The sequence below is a fragment of the Schistocerca cancellata genome, chromosome 8, assembly GCF_023864275.1.
Source record: "Schistocerca cancellata isolate TAMUIC-IGC-003103 chromosome 8, iqSchCanc2.1, whole genome shotgun sequence".
Lineage (NCBI taxonomy): Eukaryota > Metazoa > Arthropoda > Insecta > Orthoptera > Acrididae > Schistocerca > Schistocerca cancellata.
Window position 1 is genome coordinate 25,479,159 of NC_064633.1, and position 27,902 is coordinate 25,507,060.

A 27,902-nucleotide genomic window follows, 5' to 3' on the forward strand; every position below is an offset into this window, starting at 1 on the left:
GGGGGGGGGGGGGGGGGGGGGGGACAGTGATTCAAGAATAACAAAAAGCAGAAGATAGAAGCAATCAGAGAACAAAATTACAACACACTACCATGGACTCTACATTAAGCAGGACAATACTGTTGTTACTTTTAAAAACTAAAATAAGAAAAAGTTTTTTTTCTCATCTCCTATACAAAGTCATGCCTAATGAAAAAGCAGGATGCAAAATTTTAACATATATGCATCCATTTCAGCAAACAAAGAATGGTACACTACATCCATAATAAAACTTGTGCCTATTACTTTTTCAGTTTATACTGATTCTGGATTGGAATCTATATATATTTTATCTCATTTATGGCAGATTTGAAAACAAATAATAAAAAATATACTTCTTCAGATAAAAGTCTGGGACACTATACAGAAATTATGGGAGAAACGAACCGATACAGAAGATCAAATGTTGTATAAGCAAACATATTTCCGATTTATAGCTGAACCAAACATATCACAAAATCAGGTACCACTTACTCCCCAACCATGGGCTAGGCAAATTTGAACCAGACATGTTTTACACATTTCAGTGTATTACCTACCTGGTTGCTTCAATCAAAGACCATGCTATGTTACTCAACCGGGAGACAAAGAAAAAGTAACACAAGACCATTATTGCTGCATCAAGTTAATTAGCTAACTGATCTTACGCTGAAGTTTGTAAGAAATTATGAAAGGAGCAGCAGTTCAAGATGTGTTGTGGAATATTTGAGACATTCTCAAAATCACGTGTGATATCACGTCTTGATACCATCCCAAGGGCATCAAAGTTGACAATGGAATTGCAAGTTTATGTCAGATGCAGAAAGTGATCATGGGAGATACGGTGGACCCAATGGAGCATGCCCACTGAGACATGCCTCCCTTTGCTGCAGTGATACAGGATGGCTGGTAGCAGCCACACAGCCCACTCACACTTGTAGCGTCTTCGCTACACGATGCTAAACAGACAGTGCCCAGTCGCAGTTCCTACATCACTGTTTGTGCCTTAGATCGAGGAGCCTCAACCTTGTTGACATTGAGAGCTACATTATTTGTAATGAGTCTACACACACTTGAAAAAAATAAAACTTATGTAAATCTTCTGTTTAGTGTGCTAACTTCTTTGTTAATTATTTCTGCTCCTGTCCAGCTTTCCTATAACAGTTGCCACACAACTCTATCCCACCTCTCCTTACAATTGTGTATGCTGTTGCACACAACAATATGACCTGGCACTGTTTCATCAGAATGACAGTTACACATCAGTTAGCTAATTAGTTTCATGTTCCATGGATCATTTTACATGGTAAACCATAATTGTATGGAATGAGTCTTATAAACACACACACACCGCAAATTAATTTGTAAATATGGCTAGTTTGAATACCTCTTTCCTGTTACGTGTTGCTATGTACCATGTGTCAGTCTGTTATAAGTAAATGATCGCCTTTCCTTTCCTTTATATAGGGTTCCATCCACGAGTTTCCATTATTGTTATGTAGAGTTTTGATTGCCATACTTAAATGGTATATGTGGTTGTGTATTCTCCCATATATCTTTTTGTTACTACAGAAACTGCAGTCTGTATTGAGTAGAAATACATTTGTTTTAGTTATCTTGGATCTATCAATAAATATATAAAAAATATAAAAATAAAAATAATAAAGAGAGAGAGAGAGAGAGAGAGAGAGAGAGAGAGAGAGAGAGTGAGGTTAGGACACTGATGAATTCTTCTCGGGTTATCAGCCGAGTGGTGGCGTCATCTTGTTGCAACCACTCAGCTGATAACCAGAGAAGAATTCATCAGTGGAATACGCCGAGAAGGACTGCAATCGCATGTAGGCTAGGACACATTCTGACTTGTCAGTCAGCATAGAGACCATAATGAGATGGGCGTTTATTGGGTCTGTTGCGCATAATGGACATTGAATTATGCGTGGACATAAGTTCTGTTTCAAGTTCCAAAAATGTACTGAAGAAACTCGTAAAAAGTTGAAATTGGTGTATGGCCCCAATGCTGCAACTCTAAAGACTGTTTACAAGTGTTACAAGCTATTTACATGTGGAAAGGAATCTATAGAAGACCAGCAACACTCAGGATGTCCATTAACTTCAGAAACATAAGAAAACATGAAAATAATGGCAAAAATTGTTTTTTCAACAGGTGAACAACTATATGAGAGCTTCCTGAAGCGCTCAGCATCTCCTTCAGCTCCAAGCAAAGTATTTTAAGACACCAGACTGAAATTTTCACTCCGCAGCAGAGTGCGAGCTGATATGAAACCTCCTGGCTGATTAAAACTGCGCACTGGACCAAGATCCGAACTCAGGACCATAGCCTTTCGCAGGCAAGTGTTCTAGTTTGGAGGGTAGGAGATGAGGTACTGGCAGAAGTAAAGCTGTGAGTAGGGGTTGTAAGATGTGCTTTGGTAGCTCAGTTGGTACAACACTTGCCTGTGAAAGTTTGAGCCTTTGTCCGGCACACAGTTTTAATCCGCCTAGAAGTTTCATTTTAGCTGATAATTTGCAAATGAAATAAAAGAGTGCAAATTTTGTGCCCTGACTTTTGAGTGATGAACAGAAGGAAAATCATGTATAAGCTTGCACAGAGTTGAAGAATTGTCTTCATTCAGACGCAGATTTTGTGTTAAAAATTTTAACTGGAAAGGAAACTAGAATCTGTGTGTATGACCATGAGACAAAAATTCAGAGTTCCCAATGGAAAACCAGTGAATCTAAACACTTTAAACAGGCATGTCAGTCAAAATTGAATATCAAAGTAAAGCTCATTGTTTTATTTGATACTGAGGGCATAGTGCAATCAGAGTTTGTTCCAACGGAATTCTGCGAAACAATGTATGAGGAACGAGAGCAGAAAAATTGGTCAATGGCTTCCTTCTTCATCACAACACGCTGTGTCCCGTCTCACTTTTGATTTGACAGGTTTTGGCTGGAAAAAGTGTTTCCCATCTGTCCACATCTGTCTTACTCACCATGTGACTTCTGCTCTCCTCAAAAAGTAAAACCATGGTTAAAGGAAAACAATTTGACTCAATTCCTCACATTGGGAGGGCAACAACAGGGACATTGAATGCCCTTCCAAAAGACGCCTTTCATAAATGCTTCCAGTAATGGATTCAATGTTGGGATAAGTCCACTGCTAGCCAAGGACATTAGCTGGAAGAAGATTAAATCAAATTCCATGTAAGCTTATTACTTTGTTTTTAGTAAAATAACTGACTGAATTTTTTTTTATTACGCCTCATTTTATTTCCCAGCTCATCAATTCCGTGTTACACATGTCTCTGATCAGAAAATGAGAGATAGGATCATTTGGCACTTGCAGGGAAAAAACGTGTTCTGAAGTTGATGACTGACATTTTGTATACATGGAAAAGCTGTTTGTTTTAGTATTGATTTTTATTTTGGCCTTACCGACATCAGGCTACATGCCCATCCTCAGTACTTGCATAATTTATTATTGTGCCCTCATAGAAATTCTGTATTTTTTTTTAAATTTCTCCTTAATTTTTAAGTGGTTTTTATATGGTAATGTAAATCATACTGTCTCTTCTGCAACACAATGAGGATTCCTTTCTGATATTGGAAATCTGTTGTCCACAAGTGCACTTATAATTAGATAGCATTTACAGTAACTGAATTACTACAAAAAATGAAAGCTTTGAAGTAACTAGCAACTGATCATCTACCAACACAACTAATAAAAAAGAGATAGAATACTTCTAATGTCACTAACAATTACTGTAATAATATTATGAAACAGCAGAGAACAGAACATTGTACACCACTCACCCTGTGGTGAAGGGCGCCACCTGGTGGCCAGCAGGTAAATACGCAGCAGCTGCTGCCGGTTGGGCAGCTGTCACATATACCGCGGGGCGGCGGTACAGTTCGGGCTGATGGTAGAGCGGCTGACCAGCAGCCGCCGCCAATGGTGAAAGCCTGTGGGACACTGATGCTGCAGGCTGAGGAGACAGGTGTCGGTATCCCTGCTGCGGATGCGGGGCAGTAGCGGCAGTTGTAGCCCAACCCTTCAATTGCTGTTCACTATTTGAAGCCCCACTTCCACCTCCACCACGACTAGACAATGATGCCGTCGAATGAGCAGCTGGCGGCTGGACGAACTCCTTATGTACAGCAGCTGTTGGCAGACCCCAACAGTTGTAGTAGCACTGATTGAATGTACAACACAACTGTAACAAAATTTTACTGCAAACTTAGCTGAAACATACGTATTGAATGTGCTGGCCCAAATGAGGTTTTGTATATGCTTTACGAGACAGTGTATATTAACTCCACGCTGTCCCATTTCAAGAGAGGGGGGGGATTCAATCTCTTTCATTTTTTGGTCGCTACATGCTATATAAAGGTGGGGGTGGGGGTGGATGGTATAATTTTTTGCACAGTACCTCAGATGCTAGTTCTTGTACCTGACTTAAAAGAGAGTTTTATGAGAAAAATATTGTCTGTTTTCAAAGAATCTCTCTAATCTCCTACACTTACATATGGGCTGTTCCAACCTATTTCAATCCCAGCAACGTGCCTCTGGATTCCTTTATTCCCTTATGACAAGAATTCGATAGGCTGGAGGAGTATTGCAGAAGAGGTTGCCTCATCATCCTGTACACAGTTTCCTTAATGACGCAAAACGTTTAAGTTTTGCACTCTCTATCCTTATTAGTAATTATACAAGTTCACAGTGAGCGCGCGCGCGCCCACACACACACACACACACACACACACACACACACACACACACACACAGTCATACAAGCAAACAAACCTCGCACCATGGAAGTAGCAATCAGAAAGTAGTGGAGAAGGAGAAGGCATATCAGGGTATGGATAGGGGGAGAGAAGGCACTGCATGGTGGAGCCTGCAGGGACTAAACTGCTAACAGACCCAATGTCAGGAGGCTGTGGAGAGGAGCAGGGAAGGGGAATGATGGGTGGATATGTTGGCAGAGGGCAACAGATAAAGAGGATGGGGTATGAGAACAGGGTGGACGTGACAGGACAGAAGGAGGTGGAGACTGTTGGGCAGAGGGTGTAGGGACAGTATGCTACTGTAGGTTGAGACTGGAACAATTCTGGCAGTGGAGAATGTGTTATAAGGATAACTCCCATCTACACAGTTCAGAAAAGCTGGAGGTAGAGGCAAGGATCCAGATGATTTAGATAGTGAAACAGCCAATGAAAACAGAATGTTATATTCAGCTGCATGTTGTGTCACAGGACAGTCTACTTTGCTCTTGGTTGCAGTTAGCAGTAGCTATTGATCATGGTGGGCAGCTGGTTGGCACTCACACCAATATAAAAAGCTGTGCAATGATTGCAGCAGAGCTGGTATATGACATGACTGCTTTTACAAGTGGCCCAGTCTCTGATGGAGTACAAAAAGCCTATGACAGGACTGGAATGGAAAGTGCTGGGTGGGTGGATTGGGCAGGTCTTGCACCTGTGTCTTCTATGATCCCTGTGGCAAGTGGTTGGGATTGTGTGGTGGCATAGGGATGGACGAGAATGTTGAAAGGTTGGGTGGGTGATGGAACAACACTGTAGGAGGTGTGGGAAGGATCTTGGGTATGATGTCCCTCATTTTAGTGTATGATTATAGGTAATCTAAGCCCTGGTGTGTGTGGCCCACTTAGTCATAAATAATAACTAGATAAGAATAACCATATGGAGCTAATTAAATAAAAAAGCTGATTCAGTATCCAAGGAAAGAAGCAAAAAAGAATGAAAACCAAAGACTAAAATAAGTAAATGGCGACATCTGTTGGCGTAGCCTCCGGAATGCAACACAGGCGAGAAATTGGAGAAACGTAACTACCAGGAGACCGCATCTACCCTGTGGCACGCCATTCCAAGAAAAGTATAATGAAATACTGTCATGGTCACCTAATAAGATTATCCTGTTAATGAAATAACTACATAAACAGAGAAGGGAGAATCCAATGCAAGAGTAAAACGAAAAACATGAGGAAATAGAGCTTTGCAACAAAGGGGCAAGATATACATACGAGTCAGCTGACTGATCTAAATAAGTGCAAATCGCAGGAAAGTGTAGAATACAAGAAAGCATAGGAAACACTACAAGCAAAAATGAATAAATTACTCTTATGGTCATTCTCTTTATATTGTTGCAAACATGAAATAAAAACACTTTGAACTTTGCCTATTAAAAAAATCTGAAATAATTGTTTTCGTTTTTTTCTAATTGCAATTAGCTCTACTTTTCTCTCCCCAGTATACAAAGCATCATACACAAACTTAATATTTCTGAACTGCAGATTTTCAGGGTGTGCTGGACATCTGTTGGTCATTCATGCAGTGCTGTTGGAATCATAATTAGTGGTCAGGGTCCTCACATATTTTTAAACACTTTGGATTTTTAAATTTACCAATACCAAATGAGGTAATTTTTCAGACCTATCAGCAATGCTTACTCAGTTTTACACTGTGGCATTTCTCACTTTTAAAATATAAAGTCTTACTTGGTAATATGTTTTAAAAATGACCACTTTCATCAACCTTAAAAATGTGTTTTGATTTATAAACTTAAAGTTATTTTGCAGTTCTTTTTTCTCCTGATTCACAGTTCCACTATCAACACTTACACTTGCAACACACAGCTTGCTGTAAACAATGTTATGAGGAGTTTTAAATCCATCGATCCTACCATTTGTTGCTGTGAAGTTGGTGATCACAATTTTTGCTGCAAACTGAAGCACCTTCCCTCTCAGTATGTTGCCATCAAGTGGAATTTCCAACACTCTTGGGCCAACAAACCACTCTGGAATGAGTTTATCCGAACAATCATATGCTGTCGTCAGATCATGATCTTCACTAAGGCAGTGAGTCAGCATACTTTCCCACCCTTTCAAGCACAGTAAACCTATAATGTAGGCAGCCATGACCTAACATGTCGACAATGAAAATCTTGCTTACCATGCTAATGCTATGTTATACGATCAATAACTTTGTGTATAGTCTATGTTTTCTGCTTTCTTTCAAGGCAAACTTTGAGCACAAATATGACATACTTTATGCAGAAATATGCATGAAAATCACTTTTAAACATTAGGATAACGTCAAAGAAAACTTTAAATGCGGGAAGTGCTCTAACAAGAAATCATTAATGGTGGGAAAGCATTATATTGCGGAAATATGAGTTCTTTTGGTACAGACATAAACGAATGTAAAAAGTGGGAAAATGTAAAATGAGGGAGCATAAAAATGGGGTTTTACTGTATTGTGAGATCGGTTACAGACATTTTGGTAGAAACATTTTTGAGCCATTTAGATACCCATCTCTTGACAAATAACAAAGGTGATCATTCATTGGATGAGGGGCCGGAACCAACCACGCTTGTTGATAGAGACTCTTGATTAGTCTCTTAGAGCCTATGACCGAATCGTCATTAGCACGTTCATTTTTGGAAGTACCAATCCCAAATGCATTAAATGCATATTAACATTAATATTAACATTACTCGTTTATACATTCTCCCTCCCTGCTTCGCATGTTCAAATTTGGTGTTTTTCAGTGCTCACAACACTGCACATCATAAGCTATGGTGAAAATGACCAATTTGACACAAGGAAGCACAATACACTACTGTAGTTCATAAACATTAGCAGTAGCTCCAATGACCTGTGACCTATTGACAACTGCCAATTGGAGGCAGGAGCGATGTTTTAGCGGCCAAAAAAAAAAAATGATAAACCACATGTAGCTCAGTCACTGGTCTTTGTTTATTCATGTACGGTATAGTGTGACTTACGTGCTTGATTAACTCTCAGTGTGTGATTTTCTTCTTTGAGTTGGAGAGTGTACAAGATATGCTATAAATAAGAGGATAGTGAGGCTGTTCACTAACGAAGAAAAGTGAAACATTATTCAGAAAGAGGACAAAAATCCACACATGAAGAATGTTGATGTTGCAGGCGGTACGGGCACGACATTTTGATGTGTTGCTAAATCAAACATTACTGAGAACCCACCACACAACTGAAACAAATGCAGTATATTCAAAGACTGATATATACAGAGCACAGGGCTTGGACTTCATTAACTTTATTACCTTACCCTTTGTTGTAGAAGATACACAGGGAAAATTGCTGCCCTTCAGGCACAGTTTGAAAGGACTCATTATATGTAGTTCAGAACTTCCAAGAAATTTCCTTCTAGTGCGTGTATAAAATATGACGACATGGAAATAGGAGAAGTTGAGAGTGTAAAATTTTTGGGATTACAACATGATAATAAATTCATGTTGGGAGCGACATACTAACGAACTGCTAAAGCACCTAAACAAGTCCATGTTTGCAATGCAAATGGTGTCAGACATAGGAGATATAAATAGAAAAAAACTGGCATATTTTGCTTATTTTCACTCCATTATGTCATATGGTATCATATTTTGGGGTAACTCCACAAACCGAGAAAAAATGTTTAGAGAAGAGAAGTGTATAATAAGAGTAATGTGTAGTGCAAATCCAAGAACATCATGTCGAAACCTATTCAAAGAATTGGGCATATTAACCACAGCTTCTCAGTATATTTATTCCTCAATGAAGTTTGTTGTAAATAATACATCTTTTTCCAACTAACTGCTTAGTAGACAGCATCAATACTAGGAATAAGAACACTATACATGAAGATTTAAAATCACTTACTCTTGCCCAGAAAGGAGTCCAGTATTCAGCAACGCATATTTTCAATAAGTTACCATCAACCATTAAGTGTTTAGTTTCAGACAAGGCGCAATTTAAACATAATTTAAAAGAATTTTTGGTGGCCAACTCATTCTATTCCACCATGAATTTCTCAACAAATGCAGTAGACCATTTTAATGAAAATTTATTATACTTTAATTTTTGACAATACTTGGTTGTTACAGCCATGTAACTACCTACTGTGTGAATGATGGATGTATGGAAAGCAGATGTAAGTCTTAAGTCTGTAAATAGTGGAAGTTTATGGAAATATGAAGTACAATCAGCTACAAATTTTACATATTCACATACACCTTTACCTTTAAGCCAAATAAATACAGACTCATTTTGATTAATTTTTCTTTTACTACGAGTATACAAGACAAGAGGAGATGTTGAGTCATAAGCTGATTTACCAAAATCTTTACTACCAATTTCAAATATATGATAGGTACGATAGACAATTACATCTCTATCATTAAAACTTTCAAGACCGGGTGCAATAGGAACTCCGCTACTCTAAGTCCTTATCTAAGGTCAATGCCCTCGCACAGTATATAAGCAAGCGCGCTCTTGTGCTACGCTCATTCTGTGTCTTGCTGCTGCACAGGCAACTGCATTGAATGCCGCCAACATGCCCTACAGGAGGTATCATCGTTCCCGCACAACAGTCTACAAAACCATAGAAAACATTGAACTTACAACAACATCAGGAGACATGAAAAATTGCATTCCAGTGAAGAGTGTTGCAGCCCACACTCTCGTCGATGGACCTTGTGTATTTCTTTGATGTTCTCTTAATTTTAGCTTGGATATAAACGACACTTTCTCACGTTGCCATAGTAAGAGGTGGTAGCGGAGTTCCTAGTGTACCTGGTCTTGAAAGTTTTAATGATAGAGATGTAATTGCCTATCGTACCTATCATATGTTTAAAATTGGTAGTAAAGATTTGGGTAAATCAGCTTATGTGTCTACATCTCCTCTTGTCTGTTCTTAACTGAGGATCATTGAAATGAATAATTTACTTTAATTTTTGACAATACTTGGTTGTAGTAGCCAAGTAACTAGCTACTGTGTGAATGATGGATTTAAGGGGACCACACCCTGCCTATCTAAGCCATGTTAATTTAGGCAAGTATTTGGCCCATTTCTGAAAAAACTATTTGATGCAGGACCTTAATATTTTTATTGGATGCTGCATGATGCTAATAGAGTCAACTGTACTAAAATCTACTTTATCCATTTGATAGTTTTTAAGAAATACTTTTTTAAATTTATTAACATAAAATATTAAGTTTTTTCTGCAGAAAATATTTTTTGTAAACTTCCTATTGGGGGAATATTAATGAATGTAGTACCAGAGGTGGCTTTTTATGTGATGCAGAGTCTCTGATAGTTTTTGATATAATGCGGCATATGTACTGAAAATTTTAATTTGTGGGAAATTGACTTCAAAGAAAAAACTTTTGAAATTTGTTACTTCCAGCTTCTCTTTCATCTTCCTGGATGTTTGTCTTGCTTTCTTGGCCATATTTGATGCAGACCTGTCTGCATCGGCTATCCTCATTTCATCGCAATGTTGCAGCCCAGCGATCATATTTTCACCAGGATTAATTCCCAGCTTTTTCAGTGCCCTACACTTTCCAATATTACCACAATTGAATGTAATAACAGCATCATGAACTCCTAGTTTCATTGTACGCATGCCTTTAAATACAGCTTTAGGAAGGCGGTTCCAAATTATGCTAATGAAACATTCATTTGGGTTTTGTGTCTGCCCATGCACAAATTTACTTGGAAGGTCAGGATGAGCCAAGTTTCTGAAAATAAGTTTAATTGCTGTAATAACAGCAGCAGGAAGAGAATGCTGGTGAGAATAAGATTCTCCTGTTGCCTGAGCCCTATTGTATTTGCACCACAAATTTTCTCCTGATGGACACACTCCATCAGCCACACAGTTGTGTTCTTTATGTTCCTGATGGACCCAATCCATGACATGGCTTATCATCAGTAGAGGACTTACTGAAGAATATGGTCCAAACGTCTCTCTTCATTGCCTCCCGATTTTCTTTATTTCTCCTAATTGCCTGCCCATAGTATACCTGCAAGTTTTCTATTTCAGTTTTAGTTAACTGACCTTGCCTGGTCAACAATTTTCCATCTTCAAATTTTTTTTCCTCTCATATCAACAGCTAAGTTTTCTCAGCCTTGTTCCCAAATATTTTTGAACATAGCCTAAACATTCTATTTTGCTAATAATGGCATCTTCATAAGTCTTAGAGTTCACCACATTGTCGTATACCTTAATGTCACCATCGCCCAAATATTTGGTGTACCATATACCTCTTTGTTTCTACGGAGCGATGAAATATTTGTTGTACTCCACGAACTTCCATACCCACTTGTTCCTCTACAATTAGCCACACAGCTGTGTTCTTTATGTTCATTGACTTTACAACATTTGCAATATTTAGACATTATCTCCACATCTAAGACTTTCCTGGTGTCTACATTCACGGCAGTCACTACTCCATTCACAGAAGTATGTCCTCTTTTCCGCCAACTTCCATCAAGTGCAACTGCAATATCCGAACATCCATCATTTTCTTCCACTGCTTTGCTAGTAGCCAGTTTCATGCTTTCCTCACTGACCTCACATACCGCTTTCTCTAATATTGCAGTCACTTTTTCAGATTTATTTGCTGGTTGATGTAAGTTCATCACTGAACAAAATGTTCTCCCTGTAGCCATGCCCTCGCCAATGTATCGTAAGGCATAAACTAATCCAATATTGATTTCTTAAGAGCTATTTGTATCTCATTTTGAAGAACTCCTAAATGAAATCACAGCTGAGCATTTAATGCAAATTAAATCCAAAGCAATTGCTAGGCCTTTTCTCCCACTCCAAAGCAATTGCTAGGCTTTTTCTCCCACTGGCACTCTCACAAATTTTCACACTCTGAGACTCACCACACTGTCTACATCGTACAAATTTAGATATTACATCTGATAATATTGTCAAATTTATAATAACATTACTGCACCTCTTGTCACTTACAGTAAATTAATTGTAAATCTCTTGAAATGGTGAGAGCTTCTTTGATGGTACACTTGTTGAAGAATTACAATTAGAAACATCATTGCCAGACGACATAATCTATTGTACAGAAAGCTTTATAAACTTGTTTCCTCTAAACTGTCGTTTCTTGAAAATGCCTTTACATTTTGTCATCTTCAATAAACACAACACACACATAAACAAGCACTGCAAATGTAAGTATAACAACTACTCACAATCACACTTGAACCAAAAAAAGACCTAATGTGCAATGTAGGGGATATAAAGATCTAAAATATATGCAGACAAGAACGTGCAATGTAGGGGATATAAAGATCTAAAATATATGCAGACAAGTGGGTGACAGAAAAGTGGGCGTGGCATATAAACAAACGTGGTAGGAAAATGCTCTTTAAACACTTGAAGAAAAATTTTTCAGCAAAATCCTTTTCAGAGTACTTAAATAAAACCTTAAATCTATCGAAATATAATGAAAACCAAAAATCGACTTTTTTCGACCTGAACCACGGTGTGGTCCCCTTAAATGAAAGCAGATGTAAGTATTAAAACTGTAAATATTAGAAGTTTAATTTTAATTCATGTACATAATTTTACTGTTTATTTACTGATCATTAAAATTAATGAAACTGAAGTTTTTCTAATTACATTTTTCTAATGTGTTTATCTGACATGTTCCAAACCCAGGAGGATCCCGTCTTTTGTGGGTCTATAGAAAGAATAATTGGTCTAATCTAATCTTTCAACTAGAGCTCCCACTTTTGTTCTCACGCAACTGCACTTGGAGGATATTTTCTTGAACTAACATCCTGCATGGTCACTGCAAGCTAAAGGCAAGATGAGCTCAATAAAGAGGCTGTCCAGCAATGAGAAATTTTCAAATTTAAGGTTTTTTATACAGGTTTTTTCCAAGTTTCTCAAGGCAAATATTTCTCCATGTTGATTTTTTATTAAATTTGAGACTAAAACATCCCTTTTTCAAAGCTTTATACTGATAACTATTAGAATATGCATAATTATTTACAAATTATTACTTTAGCAGTACAAATTACAGACACACCACACTCAGTTGCCTAAGACTGCAGATGTGTGAGTTGTGTTTGCATAAGAGAGAGAGAGAGAGAGAGAGAGAGAGAGAGAGAGAGAGAGAGAGTCCTCTAATTTTGACAAAGGCCTTAATGGCTGAAAGCTTTATTTGTGACAGTCTTTTTTGTCATGCCTCTACACACACACACACACACACACACACACACACACATGCAACTTATACAAACATGACCACAGTCTCTGGCAGTTGAAGCCACAGTACGAGCAGCAGCACATGAGGGGAGAGGCAACTTGGTGGGGGTAAGGAGGAGGCTGGAGCGGGAAGAGGGAGGCATAGCAGGGTAGGGGTGAGTAAAGCGCTGCTGGGGAGCATGCAGTGGTGAAAGGTTGGGGCAGCTAGTACAGTCTGGAGGGTAGACGGAGTCCTTTCCAAAGTTCTCATGTTTTGCCACACTCCCAAATTCAATCATGCAGGACTTGTTAAAGATATTAGCTCCTTCTCCCACTCCCTACAGCAGAAACACTTTATTGTCACCATCCTTACCAATCAGAGTCAACCAAAGAACAATGCCAAACCCTGCCTGACTCAGTTCACTCCTCCATCCAACTGTGATCCACCCCAAATGTCCCTAAATCATCCCCTGCTAACCTGCTTAATTTCTTAACCTCAAATGTTTGCCAACCTTATAATCCTACCTGCTGACAAAGGCTCCACCATTGTTGTTTTGAACCACAAGGATTACCCAGAAAAAGGACTCTGCCAGCTGTCAGATACATCCACCTACAAACCCTAACACAGTGGCCCCATTTCAGAAATCCAGCAAGATCTCCAGTCTCTGCTCAAATCCTTAGGCCCATCCCAGAACCTCTCCCCGGAGTCCATCTCTCTTCTCAACCATACCACTCCCTGAACTAGAACATGCTTCCAAAAGTCCATAAAGACAACCACCCATGACATCCCATTGTGGCTAGTTACTGTGCACCCACTGAGAGAATCTCTGCTCTCCTAGACCAACACCTTCAGCCTATTACCCGCAACCTGCCCTCCTCTGTAAAACATACCATCCATTCTATCCAACGACTCTCCACAGTTTACGTTCCTTTACTACCCAGTGCCCTGCTTGTCACTATTGATGCAACCTCCATTTACACTAACATCCCTAACACCCATGGCCTTACCGCTCTTGAACACCTTTTCCGATGCCAGACTTATTCCAAACCAACAACCTGCTTCCTAGTCACCATGACCAACTACATCCTCACCCACAATTACCTACAAACAAATCTGGGGTAAAGCTATGGGTATCAGCACGACACCATCCTATGCCAACCTATTCGTGGGCCACCTAGAGGAATCCTTGCTAAACACCCAGAATCCTAAACCTCTTTCCCGGTTCAGATTCACTGATGACTTAGTGATCTGGATTCAGGGTGAAGACACCCCATCCACATTCCTCCAGAACCTCAACACCCTCTCTCCCGTCTGCTTCACTTACTTGATCCTACTCATCGGGCAGCTACCACCAATCGCATACCAAGAAGTCGCTTGGTGGTGCTTCCACAGAGCCTAGCCACCTGTGGCAGTCGCATCTGCAGTTATGAGCGGTCCCTCTCAAAATATACCGAGGGTATAACTGAGGCCTTTACAGATCATAATTACCCTCCCAACCCTGCATGAAAAGAAATCTCCCATGCCTTATCTTCCCAGTCACCCACCATATAGTTCCATTCCATCCTGGATTTCCCATTGTTTAAATACTATATACTGATTTACAGGCCATAAAATTACAAAATAATAAATTACAAATTCTCCTTTCACTAATATATATACACTGTAACTTGCCGATTGAAGAGAACGAACTGCAGAAATTTATCATAAAAATGAGAAAACCATTTCTTTAAATTTTCTATCTCTGCCAGAATCTGTGAAGCTTCACGCAACATAAGAGTATGTGCTCTTTCTGTTTCTAATTCTTTGATTTCAGCTTGTTTTCAATTGTTCAATAATCATTCTTCCCTTTCTCTTTCGCCTTCCTTCACCTTATGTTTCATATAGTCTTTGTACAAAAAATGTGCATTGTGAAAACAGTTTATAAGACTTTTGTGATGTTGAAATAGACACTTCTGTTTGCATCCTGCACTGCACCATATATTTATCTTTGAGTAATAATGTCTTTTTCCTGTTTTATTTTAAACTATTATTTCAGAGTTTACAGAAAAGCCTCGGCCACCAGAAGCAATTCCATATAAGATTATTAAATTAATTTGCACAAAATCCTGGAATTTTGGACATGCTTTGAAGGGCTTTGAAGAGAATTTGATTACATTAATCCAGATTTCATCAAGATGATTTTCACTTCTCTTGTAACATTTCATCTCATCTTCAATTCTTTTTTCTCTGCAGATCTCAAAAAATTCAACTTTGACATGGTCTGCCTTTGAATCCTACATTCCTCCATTTGATACCAAAATTTCGGGACACATTGTCAATCTTCTTTAAGCTACTTCCCAGATTTAATGTTATTTCTGGATTCAAGGAGGAAATCACATGTGGTTAAGTCGTTTCTGAGCGATGATCTTTCTTGTAACTTCTCTACTGCGGCAATAACGCATGTTTGCATATTTTCCTTTAGCAACAATATTTCCTCTTGAGATACAGTTCTAATTTTTTTCTGCACACTTCTTGTAGCAAAAACCAGATTGAAGTGTGTAAACGTAATGAGATTCTTTACATCCTTTAAGCCGACTTTCATTCCAGGTGTTTTTGCTTTTTAAGACATCTAGCTTCACAAATTGTTGCAACAAAATGTCCATAATATTATGTATTACATCATACAGAAATAAAGCCATCAAGATATTACTCTGAAAATCGAGTAAAAATGGTTCTAATAAGTGTGCTGTTGGGTTGAAGAATATAGGTTTAGGAGCTAGCAATTTGTCACTGGCAGCTTTAGAAACAACTCAAACTTAATGACTGAGGAATAGTTTTCAATTTATCTCAGTAACGTTATGTTCAAATATGGTCAAGAATTTCTAGAGCTTTTTCAGCTGCTCTGGCAATTTCGACTCATCTTGTTCCACAAAATGACTTAGTAAAAGATGAAGATCGAGTTATCTCAGTGTATAGTGACCATCATGCAGGTGAATCATGAAATAAATAATAAAGCACTTTTAAAAATGATTAAATTCCCCAATTAGGTTTGGATATGCCTGTTTTGACAGTGCCATGTAATACATGAAAACTGCAGTTACCAATTTTTAGCACTTGAAGACAACTAAAGTATCCTTTTGGTTCCTTGTTAAAGTCATTCAAAAGTTTTAAATTCACATTTAGTCCATCCATTGACAACCACATCCCCCCCCAACATCTTTGAGCAAATCATTTGCCCTTGTACATTTCAGAATAACGGAATCTAAGCAACATGTTCTTGTTCATGATTTATCATCATCCCAAAATCGTACATATAAATCCATCTGGGTTTTTTGAGAAACAGTAGTCATACTTTCATCAAATAAGAGAACATATTAATCGAAATTTTTCCTGCTAGCCTGGTTATTAGGACACTTTTTCCTGGGCAAAAGCACAGTTTTTCATGGCTGAAAGTACAATAATTACCAATGAAAGTACTTTATTCCAAATTAAATGACAATATACTTTCCAGTGGACCTGTAAAACGTTTTGATTGTTCAAACGGTGAAGGTTTTATACACTGGCATACAACTTCCCACACTTTAGGAAATGAAACATATGTACGTACATACGTGTGTGTGTGTGTGTGTGTGTGTGTGTGTGTAGGGGGAGGGGGGGGGGGGGTGAGTTTTAGGAAGATCTTTGATGTGCGGCAACACTTAATTTTTTTCTGGTTGTGTGGTTAGGCAGGAACCTAGGAGCAAGCTGAATATTTCTGAAAATTTCGTGTGTTTCCTGGCTGGATATATGTTCTGTCGAGCACTTCAACTTTTCTCCTTTTTAAAAAAAAAAAAAAAAAAAAAAAAAAAAAAAAAAAAAAAAAAAAAAAAAACCAGTTACGAGTGAAACTGCTCAAGAGCTCAAGCTGTCCTCTCTGAAAAATGGACAACACAATATTAATATTAGGAGAGAAGAAACAAGTAACCATTGACACATTCTTCAAACACCTGTGAAGATAAGACTACACAGATGATGTTATGGCATACGTTACTGTGTCGAAGTTGAGTGACTGTAGGAGGATACAAAATGACTTGGACAAAATTTCTAGTTGGTGTGATGAATGGCAGCTAGCTTTAAACATAGAAAAATGGAAGTTAATGCAGATGAATAGGGAAAACAAGCGCACAATGTTCAGATACAGCATCAGTAGTTTCCTGCTTGACACAGTCATGTCGTGTAAATATCTGGGCCAAACACTGCAAAGCGATATGAAATTGACGAAGCATCTGAGGAATGTGTTAGGAAAGGCGAATGGTCAAGTTCAGTTTATTGGGAGAATTTTAGGAAAGTGTGGTAGGAGACTGCATATAGGACACTAGTGTAACCTATTCTTGAGTTCTGCTTGAGTCTTTGGGATCTGTACCTGGTCAGAATAAAAGAAGACATCAAAGCAATTCAGAGCCAGGCTGCTAGATTTGTTGCCGGTAGGTTTGAACAACACGCACGTGTTATAGAGATGCATCGGGAACTCAAATGGGGATTTCTGGAGGGAAGGTGATGTTCTTCCCAAGGAACACCGTTGAGAAAATTTAGAGAACTGGCATTTGAAGCTGACTGCAGAATGATTCTGTTGCCTCCAATATACATTGCATGACAGTAAGATACGAGAAATCTGGGCACATATGGAGGTATAAGGGCAATCGTTTTTCCCTCGTTCTGTTTGCATGTGGAACAGGAAAGGAAATGACTAGTAGTGGTACACGGTACCCTCTGCCATGTGCCATAACGTGGATTACAGAATATCGATGTAGATGTGTGCAGTGTTGTGTAATTAGTTCAGTTAGGTTAATATGTATAGTATACTAAGAATTTTAAGAATTAAAATCTATATTGCCAGTAGTGATTCACTAATGGGAATAAGCAAAATGAACGATGCTCCAGTCCATTAAAGGGTGTGTACACATACAGGGAAAAAATAATTCTTGTATTTTTCTTGGATTTCTCAGTTAAAAATACAGTTTTTCTCAGTTTTAATATGCTCTTTTCTGTCTTAAGTTGAAATACACTTTCCCTCAGAGTTATAAAACTTGTTAATCCTTTGAATAGTGAAGGATTTATACACTGGAATGGAACTTCTCGGCATTTTAGGAAATGCAGCCCAGTAAAAAAAATGCGCTTTAGACAGATCTTTGACGGGTAGCAACATTTACATTGTATATTTTTGTATTACTAAAGTTCCAACACAAATTCCACCAATTACAGCACAGTAGCTTCCTAAGCAGTGAAATCAAAATTGCAACACACTCTTTACTTTGAAAGTAATGCTTCACAAATCAATATTCACGATATTTTCCTGCAACCTCTTACAAATGTAAACACGCTCATCGAAACGAGACCCACAAGAAAGACGTGTTGAAATCAGTTTGTTATTACGAAGTATTGCCTAGTCTTTGACACATTTTGCTGTCGACAGACGCTTTTGTGTGCACTGAGTTTTGTTGTTGTTTGTAAATGGTGCATTTTCTTCGCAACAGAAGTTTTTATTTTGGTGTTATTTTCTACTTTATGTTTTATTGCTACACTATTTTTCTGCAGTAGCGGATTAAAGTAAAATTCTTTGTTAGGTTATCAGTTCTCCCAGCCATAATTACAAAAATTTTACCAAAAACTAAAACAATGAAAAATTTCAGGAATTCTCAGACTTTTCCCGGGTTTCTCCCAGATTAAAAAATTCCCGGGTTTTTCTCACAACATATAAACCTTGTATTAAGCACATCTGTGTAAACACTGCCCCTCTTTGTGAATAAATAAAATTGTTAATTTAAAGGAAGGTCAGTGTTGACCGTAATATTCATGGTTTATTGATAGCAAAATTGATTTTCAATCACATAGTGATCATCTTCAGCGCTGGAAGTTAAAAATATCACTTAGCGATCAGCGAATGAACAACAACAACAACAGCTATGTGATATTTTTAATTTCCAGCACTGAAGATGATCACTATGTGATAGCAAAATCAATTTTCAATCAATAAATCATCAATATTACGGCCAACGCTGACCTTCCTTTTAATTTAACATATATGGTCGTTGTGCACACAGCACTCCATGGAGTCGCCAATCAAATAAAATCGTCACATGCCAGGTTTGTATTTATTGATTTTGTTTTTATTTACTTAAATTGTTTTAGGCTGTGGTGTCTCTCTATTAACCAGATACTTTATGTGTACATAATGTTATGTTTTATGTGTTACATAATAATATTGATATTGTTAGAAAAAGTGAAATTGAACATAAACAGTATACGCAACTGGATAAAAAGTCAACTCAAATTGAAGTTAAATGCTGATACCTGAATCTTTCAGATACATTCCTAAAATGTGGGTTCACATTTTGGAGGCTCATGTCACATAACGTACCTGCATTCCAACTGGCTGTTGGCTTACCGTATTTACTCGAATCTAAGCCGCCCCTGAAAAATAAGACTCGAAATCAAGGAAAAAAAATTTCCCGAATCTAAGCCGCATCTGAAATCTGAGACTCGAAATTCAAGGGGAGAGAAAAGTTTTAGGTCGCACCTCCAAATCGAAACATAGTTGGTCCATTGTAATATGAGACACAATTTAGGTCGAGTGAATGACGATACAGCTACAGTAGTTTGGTTCGAGTAGTAAGCTTAGCAGTAAGCTTTACCAGGTAGCCATTGCTATGCATCAGGCGCTCCGTTCGTATTTATACGGGTACCCTTCCTTTTTCACGTGCTTCGTCTGGTTTGTATTGATTGCTTATTTTTCTTTGATCTGATAAGTGCCGTTCTCTTTGTTATAGGTGTTTGCGTCACTCTAAGCTGAAAATGCATTACTGTACTGTGTCATGCACTGTTTGTCGCATTCTGATAATGAGTGTTTACGGCCCTGTCACCACTCGCGGCATGGCTTGCTTTTGTACACGCTATCGCCACTTACAATTAAAAAAAAGAAGAAGAAGAAGAAGAAGAAGAAGAAGAAGGAGAGAGAGAGAGAGAGAGAGAGAGAGAGAGAGAGAGAGAGAAAGAGAGAGAGAGAGAGAGAGAAAGAGAGAGAGAGAGAGAGAGAGATCATCTCATTAGCGAAAAATGGCACGAGACTGCTATTTGTTGTTACTAACACTGCTGCATTCTTTGACAATGATCAACAAGAACCAAATAATAGACTGCGTGTGATAGAAGATGTTCTGAACAAGAGTTTAGCGAAAATTTTTCTCCATTTGTAAATCTTTGCAGATGCCTCTTTAGCACATAACATTCTGCAAAGAAATTATAGTCATCTTAGATTTAAAAATCTAGTCAATTGCCGTGCTTCATTTCTGACTGTATCACTATTAGGCATAAGAATAATACGAATATAAACATGAGACGATATGTATATTCTTCCGCATTTGCCATTGTCTCACCCTAGTTTCGTAGTCTATTAGGCAGACAGGATTTAAATGACATAGCAGCAAACATGAAACAATACCTAGCAACATGTTTATATTCGTATTATTCTTATGGTGAAGAGAATACTGCATGTGATTCACAATTCATAGAAGTTCCTATTAGCAACCATCTCTTCTCACAAGTAGAAAAAATTCAGAACGTAGAGTTGGCCATATTGACAAACATCCCAAACAGTCTTGCCAGTTGGATTTTCATAGTACACTGAAATGCTGCTACATTCGGAGATGAACAATACGGAATTTATATTTACTTCTTTGGATAATGGATGAAAATGCAGTGGTCGAAACTCCGGGTGGAGAAAAATTCTCGTCTTCCACCTTTTTTTTTGTTTTTTTTTTAATTTATTTACTGTTGCAGAGTTTTTGGCATCAGTATTTATCTTTGTGCCTGCAAAGCATGCCTGTGAAGCGCTACATATATTCGACGGCAGAAGTTAGTTGTGGCTGCACCTACCAACATTTTTCAGAACTTCCGCTTACTTTGCACTCGATTCTAAGCCGCAAGCGGTTTTTTTTATTACAAAAACCATATAAAAAGTGGGGCTTAGATTCGAGTAAATACGGCAAGTGTAGACTCCAGCAGCTTAGATGTCGCCAATGTCGCTATATTTGAAATATTTTTGTTTTTGTAGACTGTGGCATAATTTTCAGTTTCTGGGTGTGATATCCCCCCAATGTGTTCTCAAACAGGCATGTTTTGAATTATAGTTTATTGGTATAGCATGTCAGAAAGCGTGGCATTTCGAGATTACATAACACACCAAATGGACTACTCTTAATTACGCATTTTCACCGTTGAAAAAAAATCAAATCATTACCAAATTCATATTTTTTGTACTACATATTCCTACTCATGATGTTCAAATTCTGGGTCCTTTCAAAAACATACTTACATGATTCTATTGTAATGCTCTCTAAGAAAGTTAACTGAAAGCTACAACGAATGACTTACTCATGAGTAGTGTACTCTTGCAGATATAACAAGATCTGCCAGTGTCTGAGAGACCCGGTCAATCCATTCTAGACTGAAATAAACAAAAATTCTCGCATCATAGTGCAAACTTTTTCATCTGATGCCATTTCACTGATGGACCTGTCAGTTTAAACTGTTGCTGTCACCAGTAATCAAGCCTGATTCCACAGCATGAACAACACTGAAATGCTTATTTTAGCTACGGAGGGCAATAATTAAGTTTATGGCTTTAGTAAAATGAGTAAAACCCCAAAGAAGGCAACTAATGTCTGATGTCTGATGTGTCAGGGAGGACAAAATGACATGCCACTGCGCGGATAAATGTTCTTGAAGTGTCACTGAAGTGAGGCATAGACTGGGGAAGGTTACAAAGGAGAAGCAGGTCACTCTGGTCCCAAGATGAGAGGGATTCACCTGCAGTGACTACTTTTTACAATTTAAACAAGTATCTAGTTGCAACATCATATTAATAAGGAAACACGAAGTTCAGGGTGGTTATAGACATTTAAAGAGATCTAGATGCAAGAGATTTGTGCACTTTGGAAAACACTCAGATTCTGTAATAAAACGTTAGAATCTTAGTTTTCACTACAAGCAGTGTAACCTATTTCTTGCTTACTCTTTTAATGTGTCCTATAATAACTGTTATTCTGAATTGCTGAAATTAAACAATGAATGTTACCTACCTTGCTGAGGAACATAATCACGGCTGTTGGAAACAGGCACAGTTAATTCTCGTTTATGAGCTGATGGAGGACCAAGCAAATCTCTACTCATGTGGGCTGATGAAGGAGCCCAAGAATTTCTCTTGTCACCACTGCAACCCACACACACACATGCCCTGTAAATAAAATATGAAGTAAAACTAATTTGTACATAACCAACCAGTGGAAAATCCAGGATGAAATTATAATGTGAATATTAAAATAGACTGCTACCCACCACATCGAGGATGAGTTGCACAGCAGACAAGCACATTTAATAGAAGACTGTTTGATTCTACTATTAAATGCGACTATCTGCTGTTCACTGCCTGCACTACGTGGTGGTACCCTAATATTCAAAGCAATACAAATTAAATGCAAAAACCAGAAAATATAGATCCAATGCATGACAGGATTCCAACAACTGCACATTAGTAATTTAAACTTACTTAACTGGAAAGAAGATATTTTTGTTTAATATTTATACAATGCAAGAAACTATGACTCAGCTGAGTGACCTCGGCATGCATCTAGATCTACAAACATACTCTGCAAGCCATCATACAACATGCAGCAGAGGGTACCCCGTGCCACTACTGGTCATTTCTTTTCCTGTTTCACTCATAGAGTGATGGAAAAATGACTATCTATATGCCTCCATATGAACACTAATTTATCTTACCTACGTGGGTGAATGACAACTGTACATTGGCAGCAGTAGAATTATTCTGCACTCAGCTTCAAATACCAATTATCTAAATTTTCTCAATAGTGTTTCTCGAAAAGAATGTCTCCTTCAAACCAAGGATTTCCATTTGAGTTGCCAAAACATCTCCATAACACTTGCATGTTGTTCAAACCTACCAGCAAAAAATCTACCAGTCAACCACTGAATTTATTTGATGTCTTTCTTTAATCTGACTGGATGTGGATCTCAAACACTAAAACAGTACTCAAGAATGGGTCACATTGGTGTTACACATGCACTCTCTATAAATGAGCTACACATTCCTAAAATTCTCCCAATAAAATGAACTCAACCATTGGCCTTCCCTGCTGCAATTGTTACACAATCATTTCATTTCATATTGCTTTGCAACATTACGCATTCTATTTAATCAATGTCAAGCAGCACACTACTAATGCTAGTAACTGTATAGATTACATTATATTGTCAAAAACTGATTGTTTTCATTGTTATACAATACTAATGCTGTACTCCAACAGTACGAGATTGCTTTTCCTGCTTATCTGTGTTAAATTGCAATTTTCTACATTTAGCTCTAACTGCCAAACTAGATATTTTGTCTAAGTCACCTTGTTTTCCCCTACAGTCACTTAGTGATGACGTCATCCCATACACCACATCATTAACAAACAGCCACAGATCATTTATGCAGGTACAAAATAACAGTGGTTCTGCACACGTCTTCCTTGTCTCTGATGAACACTTGCCATTGATGACAGCACACTGGGTTCTTTTACATAAGAAGTCTTTGAGGCACTCATATATCTGGGAACCTATTCTGTACACTTGTACCTTTGTGGAGCACCACGACAAATGGTTTTCAGATATCTAGGAATATGGAATCTGCATTAGACCTTCATTCATAGTTCGAAGGACATCATGTGAGAAGAGGGCAAACTGGGTTTCGCATGAGCAATGCTTTCTAAAATCGTGCTGATTCGTGGACAGAAGATTCTCCATTTCAAGAAAAAATATTATATTTGAACTGAGAATATGTACAAGTATTCTGCAGTAAACTGTTGTTAAGGATAAATGTCTGTAATTTTGCATGTCCATTGTTTTACCCTTCTTATATACAAGAGTCACCTGTGATTTATACAGTCGCTCAGAACTTTGCACCAGTTGAGAGATTTGCAATGATTGTATTATTTTTTTTTTTTTTTTTTTTTTTTTTTTTTTTTTTTTTTTTTTTTTTTTTTTTTTGTGGTTTTAGGGCGCACAACTTCAATGGTCATTAGCGCCCTGACTACTCTAAGAATGCACCGCGAGGCACAAGTTAACAACAACTAAAAGGGAAAACACGATAAAAGACAGACTGACAGGCATAGGATTAAAAAACAACATCATCAAATGTCCTTAGCGAGGTTTGTCAAATTGATAAAACAAAGAACACGAGCAGCTGCTCGTGGGTCATCCGCTAAAATGGCATCGAAAGTATTAGGCAGGTTAAGATCGAGGCGCAGTGTGTTAAGATCTGGACAGGACATTAAAATGTGTCTAACCGTCAGCAAGTGCCCACATGGGCAGAACGGCGCCTGCGCAGCCGTCAGCAGATGGCGATGGCTGAACCGGCAGTGTCCAATTCTTAACCGGGCTAAAACGACCTCCTCCCGCCGAGAAGGGCGTGAGGAGGACGTCCAAGCCACGGGAAGAGGTTTTAAGGCCCGAAGCTTGTTGTCGGTAAGTGCAGCCCAATCGGCATGCCACAGCCGTAAGATGCGCCGACAAATGACCCTGCTAAAATCGGACGAAGGGACACAACAAGAAGCTGTCCGAGGCTGGAGGACTGCAGCCTTGGCCGCGGCATCTGCAGCTTCATTCCCAGGGATACCGACATGGCCAGGAACCCACATAAAGCTAACCAGAGAACCGACATCCACCAGCTGCTGAAGAGAGCGTTGCAATGATTGTAAGCTAAGTAAGGGGCCAATGCTGTAGAGTGCTCTTTGTAAAACTGCCACACCAGGCTGGTCAACAAATGACTACATAGAAGCCTTTGCCTCACTTAGTGATTTTATATAGAACCAGAATTTTCTTGGGTTCTCAGCAAGATCTTTTTCTAGGGTATGACAAAGGTAGCAGATGTATGCTTTGTGCATTGATCTTTTTACAGACCACATATATCTGTCAATTTTTGACTGCCATCACTCACATATATTTTGAACCGAGTGTGCATCACCCTTTGCTTCCTCAGCATTTTCTGAATTTCGTTGTTAACTATGGTGTTTTTTTTTTCCATTCTTAATCTACTTGTTTGCCATATCCTTCTACAGGGTGATTTACAATCTATTTGAACTTTATCAATAATTTCTCTCTACCCATCAACTGGGACTATACAATGGCAATTCATCATCTAATTGGGATGCCAAAAACTGCTTGTCTGCTCTTTATAGCAGAAATACTCTCCTACCCATCACAGTATGTCCTAACAACAGGGCAACATTGTCTCTTTCCATCATTTCTGTGTTCACATACTGCGGAGTATCCAATGAACTTTTAATAGTGGTTTTCATTATACTGCATGTATTCAATGGCTCTCTCTATGTTTGTTATGTGACAACAGAACAAAAAAATGTTATGCATTAAATATACAATCTAGAGCTAAAGTTCTGAATGTGTATAATTTATTTAAGGGACAGCAGCAAGCAAGTACCGCGATCTCACAAGATGACTGTCTCAGCACTACAAACAGTCAGATGAAAATAGCTGAAGCAAATTTTCAAGCAAATCTATTGACAAGCTCATATTACAAAGGGTGTTCAAGAAGTTTTGCACCGTCATCTCTAATTTTTTTATTTTTTGCAGGAGAAGAATGAAATTTTTTGTGAACATACTTGGAACATTTAGCTATAAGTTGGTATATAAAAGTATTTTCTTTTATTAACAGGTGAGCCATAACGAACTGTGCAGTAGATGTCACGTTGCAACAATGGTCAGCGATGAAGTCCCTCTTCAAGATCGGCGATGACTCTGCCACATCGATTCACAGGAAGTTGCTCCCTGTTTACGAGGAGCACACAGTGGATTGCAGCAGTATCCAGCGGTGGTTGCAGAGGTTTAAAGAAGGTGATTTCTCTCTATGGACAATTGACAATGTAGTAGACCATCAAAAGTAGTGAGTGATCAGATCATCCAAAATGACAGATGTGTCACGACACGACAGCTTGCTGAAATGACTCATTTGTCATTGGGTAGTGTGGTATCACCGGTACATCATCAGACTACATCATGGCAATGCCAAACCCCATACAGCCCTTATGACACAGGAGAAAATCAGGAAAATGGGTTGGAAAATTGTTCGTCATCCTCCCTACAGTCCGGACTTGGCTACGTCTAATTTTTACCTCTTTGGTCACCTGAAGGCCCACCTGCATGGTAAAACATTTGACAGTGAGACAGACCTCATTTCCTGTGAAAAGCGATAATGTAAAAGTCAATCCCCAGAATTTTACCAAAGTGCATTTACATCATGGAAAGAACGTTGGGCCAGATGTGTCACAGATGATGGAGGCTACATTGAGTAGGCTCAATGTATAGCTAAATGTTCCAAGTGTGTTCACAAAAATTTCATTCTCCTCCTGCAAAGAAATAAAAAAATTAAGACGACTGTGCAAAACTTTTTCAACACCCTTTGTATATAAATCATAAAAGTTCTGAGAATTATCATTATGAAACGGTGCACAGTATTTTTCAGCAATGGTTTGCAAACAACCCACTGCTAAATAGCCCTACCCCCCCCCCCCCCCCCCCCGCCCACTCACTCACTCACTTGCTCGCACACACACACACACACACACACACACACACAATGTGACATAACAGCATACACACAGTGCCACAGTGCAGAACAACAAAGCCCCTACTCAAGTACTAGGAAGTGTAGGATGGAATGACAACAATATGATTACTACCAACCACATGGAGCAGGAGTTGTGCAACAGACAAGCATAAAGAAAAATACTAAAAATACTTAAGCATTCATGCAAAATCTTTCCTCAGAAGTATATCTCTCATATATTCACACAACTACAACTTGCACACTCGTGCCTACTGTTTTCAGGAGATAAGGCCCATCTGTGCTGCAATTGAGGTGAGAAGCAATCTCGTGTGTGTGTGTGTGTGTGTGTGTGTGTGTGTGTGTGGGTGTGCAGGCGCCTGCCCACAAAAGGAGAGAGAGAGAGAGAGAGAGAGAGAGAGAGAGAGAGAGAGAGAGAGAGCGCTAGCTCTGCTTCCGAGGAAGGACTTCAGCCTGCATTCGACACTATGAAATATATGAGACAGTGCAACAACCCTATGATTAAAAGTTTTAATATGTTACTGTTACAATAGAGATGGTTGCACACAATGAAAATTTTAAATTACACATAGTGAATCTGTACATCTGAAATGGCAGATTGAATGATTAATTCATGCAGCATTTTATTGCATCACCATATCTGCACAGGCAGCTGCTTCAGACATACAGAAAAATTTCAAATGAAATAATACTGATGAGGCATTCGTCATAACTTACTTGGACATAGTACCTCTAATAATCAATCATCAGAGCCAAAGAAAAGAATAAGGTGAAAAAATACTTCAGTATAATTAAAGCCATGTCAAACTGGGAATTCTCTTAAAATACTATATTCTTCATTCCATCCTCAAACACTTACCCACTGTACACAATGTGCTGGTCCTGAGAAGTTGTGGGATGACCTGCAGAAGATGTTGCCACATAGTGGTATGAAGCTGAACTTGTTGCTGCCACATTATCTTTACAAGATGTCAAAGTGTTACTACACGATGAATGATGAGCATAATCACCATGGTGATACTCGGTAAGTCCAGGTTCTTTTTTTGTAGCAACTGCATTAAGCATACATTCTGACTGGGCCTTCGCTAGCAATCTCTTCTTTTGGGATTGTGAAGCTCCACTTGAATATCCAGAGCTGTAAGATGAAGTTCGAAATAAGAAGTTTTGCATTTTCATACGCTGAAATTGAACA

The 27,902-nt window shown here is 38.5% G+C and overlaps 1 protein-coding gene across 4 annotated transcripts in view; it reads right to left on the reverse strand.

Annotated features, from left to right (window-relative positions):
* The window catches only part of LOC126094788 (homeodomain-interacting protein kinase 2), a 200,130-nt gene that overhangs the window by 32,919 nt on the left and 139,309 nt on the right, over positions 1-27,902 (reverse strand). For all 4 annotated transcript variants that reach the window (XM_049909351.1, XM_049909353.1, XM_049909352.1 and 1 more), the window contains 3 exons: positions 27,570-27,845; positions 22,149-22,303; positions 3,832-4,180 (listed from right to left, as the gene is read on the reverse strand). In XM_049909351.1, the coding sequence (XP_049765308.1) occupies positions 3,832-4,180; positions 22,149-22,303; positions 27,570-27,845 (780 nt within the window). The remainder of the gene's footprint in view (positions 1-3,831; positions 4,181-22,148; positions 22,304-27,569; positions 27,846-27,902) is intronic.